Below are 10,728 nucleotides of genomic sequence, written 5' to 3' on the forward strand. Positions count from 1 at the left end.
AATATCTGCTGTAAAAAAAAGTTTTAAGATTGATAAAAAAAAGTTAACGAAATTTCTTGTCAAAAAGAATTTGACATAGATCCTTGGAAATTTTTCTTTTTTAATGTATCAACACATTGGATGATAACCTTAATAAATACTATTTAAGTAACAAAAACTAACATTTATTATTTAAATTAATAACATATTGTATTTTTCAACCTATATATTGTTTTTAATAGAAACTAGCACAAAATGTGTTGTTTTATTGTTAAGCACAAAGCTATGTGAAATGCTATCTGTGCTCTGCCCATCATAGGTATTGAAATCAGATTTTTGGAGTAGTAAGCCCTCAAATTTGCCGTTGAGCCACCGAGAGGCTACAGATATGCAAAACGATTTACAAAAATGAATACTTAACACTCACACATACACGTATGTGTGTATTAAAAACTAGAATATTGAGAAAATTTTCTAATAGTTTTAAAAAGAAAATCATAGGATTGGAATAAGTAAAAAAAAGAAAAGAAACGTTTAAAATGTACAAAATTATAATTTAGAAAAAAGTATACCTTTTTTTTTATTCGAAATGATTTAAATAAATTTGAGATTTTTATTATAACATATCACTAGTACATTTTTAATGAGAAGTATTATAATAAGATGTTAATAATATAAATACCTATTAATACAATTTTATATATTTTCTTCGAATATAATCTCGTTTTTCATAGTTATGCAGCGTGCAGTTTAAGTAGTCTGAGTCCAGAGTATGCACGTCCTCTTCTAACCTGCACGTTCGAAAATGGCTGTCGGGAAAAATAAAGGACTCGTTAAAGGAGGCAAGAAAGGCGCTAAAAAGAAAGTGTAAGTTAGAAATAATATTATCTGCACAAATACAACTCTTTCAAATTTTAATTGAATTCGGCTGTTAAGTGATATTTCTATAGATGATTGAGATTATTGTCGATTTTTAGCACGTATCACTGTCGCATGTATATTCAGTTTTCAGTTAAGAATTTGTAACTTATTAACATTATTTTCGAATTATCATGGATAATGTATACAGGTATAAGTAACAATTTAAAAAAGTAAAGGAATTTTTGGATAACTCTTATTAAAGTGTGCAGCTTTTGCAAAATAATGTCCTAGCATCATTATATGTTAATAACTTGGGTAAGATAGAACTGTAACATAATGCACTAAACAGAACAAGACACGTTGATACACCACAACGCAAGTACTCTTTCAAAATTCAAGTCTTAGTAAGAAAAATATACATAACTATAAAATTTGTAAATGGTGATGAATCTGCGCCACAATTCGAAGTTTTTATTTTGTTTCTTCGTGCATTCATTCATATAATGGCAATGTCGTTAGCTCAAGAAGTTGAAGAAATAATTGGACACTGGTTTCTGCTCACCATTCAATATGATTAAGTTTACTTTTTGTTAGTTCCTTAAGTTATAGCACTGGCATGTTTGATACGATTTTGCAATAAAAATATTTCAGAATTTTGAAAGTGTATATTTCAAGCATATAAATTGGTTTTTGTAATAACATTACCAAAGTCTGAATATAAATTACAATGATTCTAACTGTAACTTGTAAGGAATGTGAAGTGGTTCAAGTCTACACTTCTGTAGGATTGCACTAACAAATCTTTCAATGTCCATATTACAAAAAATACCCAACTGATTTCAATTTAAATTTTATATAGTGAAAATAACAGAAAAAAATACTATTTGATTCCACAGTTTAAAAACAGTAGATTTATACTGCAATTTCAGTTATTTATTTAAAAAGTAACAAAAGCACTTAACTGTACCAGTAAATTGGCCTTTTGGAAATTGAAAATATACAAATAAAATTACTTTACCTGGTAATCTGAGACATTGCACAAAACCTGTGACAAGGCAAGATAAAATGGAATCTCAATAAAACACTTTAATTTTGAAAACCTATACGAGTGAGTGTATATGATATTTATAAATGAAATGAAAACTGTCAACAATCAAATGTTAAAACAATTATGATGTTACATATTTAAATATAAAAGTAAAGGGGAGACTTTGTATTCTTGTTAATTTTAAAACATTTAGATTTTTCATTGTAAACTTGTTTTATTGTTCAATAATTTTTCTTTTTAGAACAGATTTATTTTGCCGATTTACATAGTTTATACACATATACTGTTACTTAATGAATTAATTTAAAGTTTAATATTCAAATCTAAAAATGCTTAACATTACAATATCTTTAAAAAGTATTAAATGTAAAACATATATTATAAAATAAATTACATTAAAATGTAAATTGAATTTCAAATTAAAATCAAAATAAACACAAATAAGATAAAATAACATACAGTGAAATATAACTTATTAAAAGTAAATATAAATTAATAAATATTTCAGAAACATGGTTAATTTTATAATGAAAAAATTAGACTTAAAGTAATTATCTTCAAATATAGTTAAACATGTCTTTCTTAATTGACCTTGATCAATATCTCATCAACAAAAATTAAAACCATACTTCAGAAAGACAGGATATTTTTTTCTTTTGGGTGTTGTTTAGCTAAAAGCAGTAATAAAATCAGGTTCACTTTAAATTTTTTTTTGACATTCTTTTTAATTTGTACACCATGGCTCTAAGTCAGAAATGTATAAAAATGAATTTCATGTTTTACAACATTTTTTAGAACTATTGGTTTACAATCCTTTGCTGACTCTCAGTATTTAAAACAAAATTATTTAGAGAAGTTTTAAGCTTATTGGTAAAATGTTTTTCACAGTACAATCTCAAAAGGTGTGTACTTGAAAGAAAAGCTATTTTGAAATTTGAACTTTATGACGAAGACAATTAGTGCCTGATATTAGCCTCAAGTTTAGATTTCTTATGTGATGTTTATGTAAATTCATTCTTATTCTGAGATTTGTCCCTCAGTGGCTCAGCAGTACATATAAAAACTTATAACAAATGCTGAAAAATCGTGTTTTGATACCAAAGATGGGTACAGCCTAGATAGCCCATTGAGTACCTTTATGGCTATAAACAAACAGTAAAATTACGAGATTTTCAGTTTTTCCAAGATCTGTTTCTCCATTTATACATGGTATAAATTATGTTGCTATGTTCTATTAAAATTTTACCAACTACCTCCTCCAATTGTTTGTGAATATATTTTACAAAATGTTTTCTTTTCCTCTACATTACTATCCTTTTTGTTAGTGTCAAGTACTTTATTTGGTTAATAGCAATTTTTTAAAATAATATTTAATCCCTTAAATCTTTTTTCTCTCTTGTTTCCAGTGGCTTTTGTAATCAAATATATTCATACATTTTGCTGTATTTATTTCCCCACAAAAAGGCCTGACATTGAAAATGAATCCAGCATACTATAGTTTTAAATTCATAATAACTTTTTCCATGGCCAGCTTCTGTATAGATATATTTCTTAGAAAAATCTGTTCAGTAACTTGTTTGATATGATTGTCCTGTAAAAGTCATGATAATGTTGCACAGCATTTGAGCATAAAATATAGTTTGCTAATAAAATGTGAACAGGATATTTTAGTTTTTATTAACCAGTATACAATGAATTAAAAGTACTCATGCGAAGTATTTTTTTTATTATATCAAATAAAAAAAAAACTCAAATTAAATTTGTTGGTGGGTATTTTAATATTGATGTAATGCCAGACAGGTCTTGTACTTTATATCAGATTTAAGAAAAATCACAGATCAAAATAAGTAAAAATGTCTATAAAATTAACTGTAATTACAGAGTTTCTAATGCTAGCTCAATAGAGCTGAGCAATTAATGTTTGCTAATTCATTAGATATCAGGTTCATTAATTGAATATATTCAACTAATTGTTTATTCTGGATAATTGGAATAATAGAAAGTATTAGTAATCAGAAACTAATCAATTAAGCTCAACAACCTTGAATTAGTCAAGAATAATAAATCATACTGACAATATTTCAATTAGTTCATTGTTTTTGTGGCATTAATCAATTTGAACATAATTTTAATAAATTATTTTATGTGTCACTGATGTAATAGATGCTCTTAGGTTATCAAATAAATAACTGTAGTCTTGAAACTTAATATTAAAAAGCTAGTGTGTGTGTGTGCAGAGAATGGTGTTTTCACTTGAAACCTGGATATCCATCCATCATGACTGTTGCCTGGTTTTAAATTTACTACCCGTTTCTTTAAAAAAAGTTATGCAAAGTTTAAGGCAAAGTAATGTAAACAGAGTTGCAAAGTTTATTAAACAAAATTGTGAAATGAAATGTTAACATTTGTCAACCTGTGTTACTGGGTTCATAAATCATCTATGTATTCAGTCATTTTTCTCCTTGTTTTTAATATTCCTTGGTGCATTTTGTTCTCGCTGTATCATTCCTTAAATACTAATGCTAAAGGGGATTGATTTTCGCTGAACACTTTGACCATTAATCTCTAGGCTTTTGACCTGATAGTACCACAGAAATCAACATCCAAATTCTTTGTTGCTTTCTTCTTTAACTTTGAATTACGCATGTGACTTTTTTTTAGCAATCTTAAGTCTCTTGTCGCATATCAAATTGCTTCTAAACAGAAAAGCCAAGTATGGAACTATTTTGAATTGATCCAGGACATGAGTTTCAGTAAAAGCATGGCAAAATGCTCCAGCTGTTCAATGTTCCTTATATTTTCTTATGGCAGCATATCGTCTTTGTTAAAACATTTAACTTCTAAATTGAAAAAATTCAGTTTGACCAATGTGGACCTTCAGGTTGAAAACAAACTAATGTAGGAGATTTTTTTTCAAGCCCACAGAAAATTGACCATGTTCAGTGCAATGTAAAGGGTAAGTTACAGATTTGTTGTATGGAGTTATTTATCAGGACATGTGGCCCTTATCATTGGTCAGTAGTCACTCTGTTTAAACTTTGTGGAACCAAACTATCATGTTCCAAGCAATGCAAAAATATTGATTGCTTGTATGACATACCTTATACTTTGATATTAATTTCTTGACCACTAAATTGGTTCTCATTACTAATTGGTGAAAAGTTAAAAAATAGAGATATGTTTGTTTGAATTTGTTTCAGTACCTCATGCAGGATAGTAAGAATACATACCATAGCCTATACTTGCAGGCCTATGATATAGTATGCGCACAATGGGTGCAAAAAATTTCAGGGTTAACATTGTTTTTATCTTTCATTTATAGTTATATCATTTACTTTTCTATCCAAGCATTCATAACTTTTTATTATCTGCAGTTTTAGATATGCTTTTGTTAGAAAAATAAAGACATTACACATGAAGTAAACTGTGTGGCATCATGGTTCATATTGTCTTGTCTTCTGCATGTTAGATAGTGGTCAGAATGTAAGTGTAAATGAATTATAAGTAACTGAGCTATTGAAACTTCAATGAAACAAGATGATCAGGATTTAAAACTTAACACCTAATTTGTGAGGGAAAAACGTTTGTTTTTTACTTGGTTTGAGTGATTATTGAAAATTGATTTATTGTGTTATTTTATTAGAAATTGACATATATGTCCATCACAGATCGGTATAAGATTAAGATACAAAGAATACATGAAAATTTTTGATGTACCTTTTGACCATGGAGATATTGTCCATCACTTTTTCAGGGAAATATCCCAGACAAGAAGGTGCTAGATAGAAAAGTAATTATAAATTAAAATATATTTGAATGAAAAAAGACATTACATGTTTTGAGTTTAATTGTTTAATGCCAAAATGTGTGATAGCTTTAGTAGCTATTAGGGTCTGATAAACTACTAATAAATTAAATATTCATTAGACCTCCATACTGGGAAGTTTATGAATTGTCTTATGTGCAGTAATGCATTTGATTGGTTAATCAATGTACTACCAGTTTCCCAAAAGCTCTATGAAATGGTTAGGTAGAGCATCCTTGTATATCTTGGCCAATCTTCACAGGGTGACAAACCAGTTGTTTTATTACTCGAGCAACAATATGGTTTTACCATTTTAACCTTCCAAGTTTGTTACAATATTACTGGTCCTAGTTTCTTTATGTGCTCTATTATAAGCTTCTCCATCCCATCTTGGACTTTTCTGATATTTTTTTTATATTACTTTGCAGTTCTGTCTGTACAGTTGGTCAAATATGTTTGTTGCTACTCCTCTTCATTAGTAAGCAGTTGGGTCATGCATCTCTTTTGTCTAAAAAACTTATCTGCTCCTTAAGTGCTCGAGCATCTGCTCAGCTGAAAGTCTTTGAATATATAAACAGATAAAAGCCAATGACTAAACTTTTTTCCATGTTATAAAATAACCTATAATTAGAATAGTATAAAAACATTTGTTCATATTGTTAACCACTTCCTCTTAGAAGTTCAGTGTTGGACAATTATCAATGACCAGCCATTATTGAGTGTGTGTTTCTTTGTAATTAAGTATTTATTAAACTGTGTTTTTAGATTATATAAAGATTGAAATACTTTTAAATTTATACCAAACTTTTTTCATTCCAGGGTGGATCCATTCACTCGCAAGGATTGGTATGATGTCAAAGCACCTGCTATGTTTAGTGTACGTAACATTGGCAAAACACTGGTCAACAGAACTCAAGGAACACGTAAGTAAAGCATATAGAAGGGTTGGGAAAATGAAAAGATGATATATTACAAACTTTGTTGCATTTATGGTTTTTTTGGGGGGGGGTACTTTCAATACAGACTTATAAATTTGGAAAAATTGGTATCACTGGGGTACTTTTGAATTATATAAAACAAAATGCTAATATTTCTTCTCATTCAATGTTTTATATGTGTATGTGTGTATGACATCTGTGTTGGCTAATATACAAATAATATAATTCACTTATAATTTGTATTATTAGGTAACCCTAAAGGACCTGCAGAGCTCAGTGTGATACTAAATTAATATCTTTAATTGCATTCTATAAATGGGACAGATAATAACTTTGAAATAATTGTAAAATCACCCAAATAATTCTCATACACACACACTCACTGTTTAAATCCACTTATACTTACATAATTCCGTAAGTGGCACATGCAGCTAAAAACATGTCTACATAAGATAATTCAGGCTTTAACCTTAACTTTTGAAGTTATTTTTTTGCCCATTAACAGTTTTGAAACTGTTGCTAGGAACAGCATTATTCTTATCTAAACTGTGTTGTAATTATTTCATGTTTTAAATGTTAATAACTGTAGGCTGTATATAACATTTTTATTTTATCTATTTCACAAAAGTTAAATGATTCTGATTTGGATAAAAACTTGTGTATCTAGGCCACGAGCATCTGGATCAACAGTCACTATTTCTTTGTTGCTGATGCCCACACTATACAATAAAAATGTATTTTACTATTAAAAGAGTTTAAATGCCAAACGTTGACAAAGCATTAGAAGCCAGTAGGTCTAACATTTGTGTCAACCATAGGCAAATTAAACAAAAATGTGAAGAAAAAAACCTATGAAATTTACAGAATATCTAATATCCATTTATTATTAGCTCCAACGAGCTACCCTTGGCCATTGTGTTTCTGATCATGCTACCAGCAAAATTACACTGCAGATGCTGGGTGGTACACGTCTAGTCAGACTGGTCCTTAGGCAAATTGCCTACTTGATCAATTAAATCTATCCCTATTCCCTGATGGTTTGTTTGGGTATGCCATGCAGCTCAAATTGGGATTGCCAATCCTTAAAGTGAAACAATTGCTAATCCCAACCTTCTGTTCTCCGAATTTTTCAATATAAGTGTCTGAATTGCATGTATCAGTGGTGTACTGACACTCAGCTGTAAAAATATTCAAATCTGCAATGTGTACCAATAATTTATCTGTTTGTTTTGTTAACAAAACTACAATAGTAGCCAACAACTTAATAGTTTACTAGGATTATTTTGAAATCGAAAATAATTTGAATCATAGATTATATACATTTGTTTTAGTGGGAGCTGAAGTGAGATGTGTGTGGTTTTTTTTCATTAACTAACTTACTAAAATCTAGATTTGGTGCAGTTTGTATGCTTTAGGTATTTTTTACATTTTGGTCAGTCAAAATGACAGATCCATCTAATATCTGTCAAGTTTGAAGGAAGTGTACATTGACAAGGAATTGAATATATTTATAGTGCTTGATAATACAAATATGGTCTTGTGAAATGTTGTTAGTGAAAGCAACTTCTCAACAGATATTGAAATTATGAATATGCATTTTAAATTAAGTATCTTCTACCCAAATATCTAGATTTACGTGAAGCTTATTTATTCGTGTCCTGTAAGTCTTTAAATACTCTTGTAGAGAATGACATTTTAAACCTATTGTGACGGGTTATGTCATCGTGTTTGTTGACTTGCATTCAGAATTTTAAAGAACTACTATTTTATGAATTTATGCCAATAAGTTTGGTTTCAAATTGTAGATTATAATTTAACTTTTAACATTATATGTTAGTTAATTTCTTAATTTAAAAGTAAATATTAAAAAAACACAGCTAAATATCAATTTTTGTGTGTCCTGTGGTATGTTGAATATGGCACTTTACTCAATTTGGAAATTTAAAAGTAAATAAAAAACAGTTAAATATCAATTTTTGTGTGTCACGTGGTATGTTAAATGCAGCACTGGTTCAAATTAGATGTTTGTAATGTCAAAATACAAAATCTACAGTTTTGTACAAATTAGGAACTCAAACTACCAATATTTATAAGATAGAATATAAAATAAGAACCTCTTATTTTTCTATTTGCTAACATATCGCTCATGTACTGAATCAATCACTGTGACCCCTGCCCACCTCTTTCCATTTTTGGAAATGGTCCCTTATACACACTTACTTCTATAAAATGATAAAATCTTCTTTTTCAAGAACCAACATAAAAATAGTCCTATGACTGTGCAAGTTTTTTGGTAGGTTTGCCCAGGTTTGAAAAAAAATATTTTTTAGCCATTTTTTTTCTGTAGGCTTGTGAAACAATATTATGAAGAACAAATGAATGAATTTTGTCTAACAATAGGAAAATCAACTTTTTTCCTATTATCAATATTCTAGCAGTGTTATCCATTGAGATAGAAAGTCTTGTGTTGTTTCAAAAACAAGTTTGCTTTTTATTTTAAGATGATTTTTGCCCATTTGTTCTATTAGAATTTTTGTAAAATTTCTGGGTGAACTCTGTTATCGTGGTTTATGATACAGTCAATTGGTTTTATCAAAATTTGGTAACCAAAGAGCAACATCTGAGTTGATTGCAAGAGTTTAAATTTAGATTATCAGTAATTTCTTTGAGGTGAAACTTGAATTGTACTGTAAGAAAATTGTATCATTATAGTCACTGAGAAAAAGACTGATTTTTTAGTGCTTTATATTATCCATTTATACCAGGAATTCATAAATATATGTAACTGAAATATAAATCTACAAAGCTGGTAACTTCTTGCTAAAACAGTTTGGCATGCTTTGGCAATTCCCGGACACCAGGTTGCCATGGCGACTAAAAAATTTCATCAAGGTGCCTAGTATTTTCTCCCATTTTATTCATGTGTAGGGCTGTGCTAAATACAACTAGAATCTAGAACAGTTCTGGACTCTTGGAAGTCCAGAATTATTTTTGCTTTCTTTGAATCCTAAATCATACTTTGTTTCTAGTATTTTAATGGCAGATTCAGCACTTCATGTTTTTTCATTTATGGTTGCACAACATGTCACTAACTTTGTCATTTTATTTTTCTTTCTCAATTCAACCAATCAGTGCTTGTGTTTAGACTCGGGAAGGACCAGAGGCAGTTTGTTCAAACAATACTATCAAGTGGTTGTTTATATCATGTGATTGTTAGTATGCACTTGCTGTGAAACTAAGTAAATATACATAGCCCCTATTTACAGTAGACAAAGTTAGGTTAGGCACACCTGGTTCCTGAGTTTTGGGACTGGCTTCTGGATCAGAAAATATTTATCGAGACCTGCACTAGCGTATTTGTGACTAATTAGACATTTGTTGCTAGTAAAACACTACATGGCACTGTATTTGTTTCTTAAGACTTGTCAGCTATAAATTTATCTATAAAACCATTAAAATGGCTTAAATCTAAATGTGTAAATATACATATATCCAAGGATGTTTTGCATTGATATAATAATATGATTTTTGTTTTGAGACAACAGACTGAGCAGTATAACAATGTTGAACTGCAGGGAAAGAAAATTTTTTTATGATTGGCTGTTAAATTACTTCTTTTGCTACTAAAAATGTAACAACTCAAGTGTGAGTATATCCACTTCCCAAAAATATTAGTTTAGGTTTTACTCTTGGTTGTTTAAAAGAAGTACTATGTTAACTTTCTTCTCTCTCTCTCAGGAATTGCCTCCGAAGGTTTGAAAGGTCGAGTGTTTGAAGTCTCATTAGCAGACCTACAAAATGATGAAATTGCTTTTAGAAAATTCCGACTTATTGCTGAAGAAGTTCAAGGACGTAATGTTTTAACGAACTTTCATGGAATGAACCTAACTACTGATAAACTTCGCTCCATGGTGAAGAAGTGGCAGGTAAATAGCACTTTATCATTATTTTGTTGTTGTGAATGTTTCAAGTCCACTCTTATTGTTATTCAACCCTTTGGAACTGTGTCACGGGTGAAAGGCTATGTCGTTTCATTTGTTGACTCACATTCAAAATTTTATTGAACTACTATTTCATGAATTTATGTCAATAAGTTT

At 29.4% G+C, this 10,728-nt stretch overlaps 1 protein-coding gene across 1 annotated transcript in view; it reads left to right on the forward strand.

Moving 5' to 3' along the window:
- The first annotated feature begins 713 nt into the window (after nucleotides 1-713).
- Nucleotides 714-10,728, forward strand: part of LOC106457220 (40S ribosomal protein S3a-like) — a 25,368-nt gene continuing 15,353 nt past the window's right edge. The window contains exons 1-3 of the mRNA XM_013916613.2: nucleotides 714-846; nucleotides 6,513-6,616; nucleotides 10,370-10,557. Coding sequence (XP_013772067.1) covers nucleotides 785-846; nucleotides 6,513-6,616; nucleotides 10,370-10,557 — 354 coding nt within the window. The 5' untranslated portion in view covers nucleotides 714-784. The remainder of the gene's footprint in view (nucleotides 847-6,512; nucleotides 6,617-10,369; nucleotides 10,558-10,728) is intronic.

Source organism: Limulus polyphemus, unplaced genomic scaffold (assembly GCF_000517525.1).
Source record: "Limulus polyphemus unplaced genomic scaffold, Limulus_polyphemus-2.1.2 Scaffold304, whole genome shotgun sequence".
NCBI classification, from domain to species: Eukaryota; Metazoa; Arthropoda; class Merostomata; order Xiphosura; family Limulidae; genus Limulus; species Limulus polyphemus.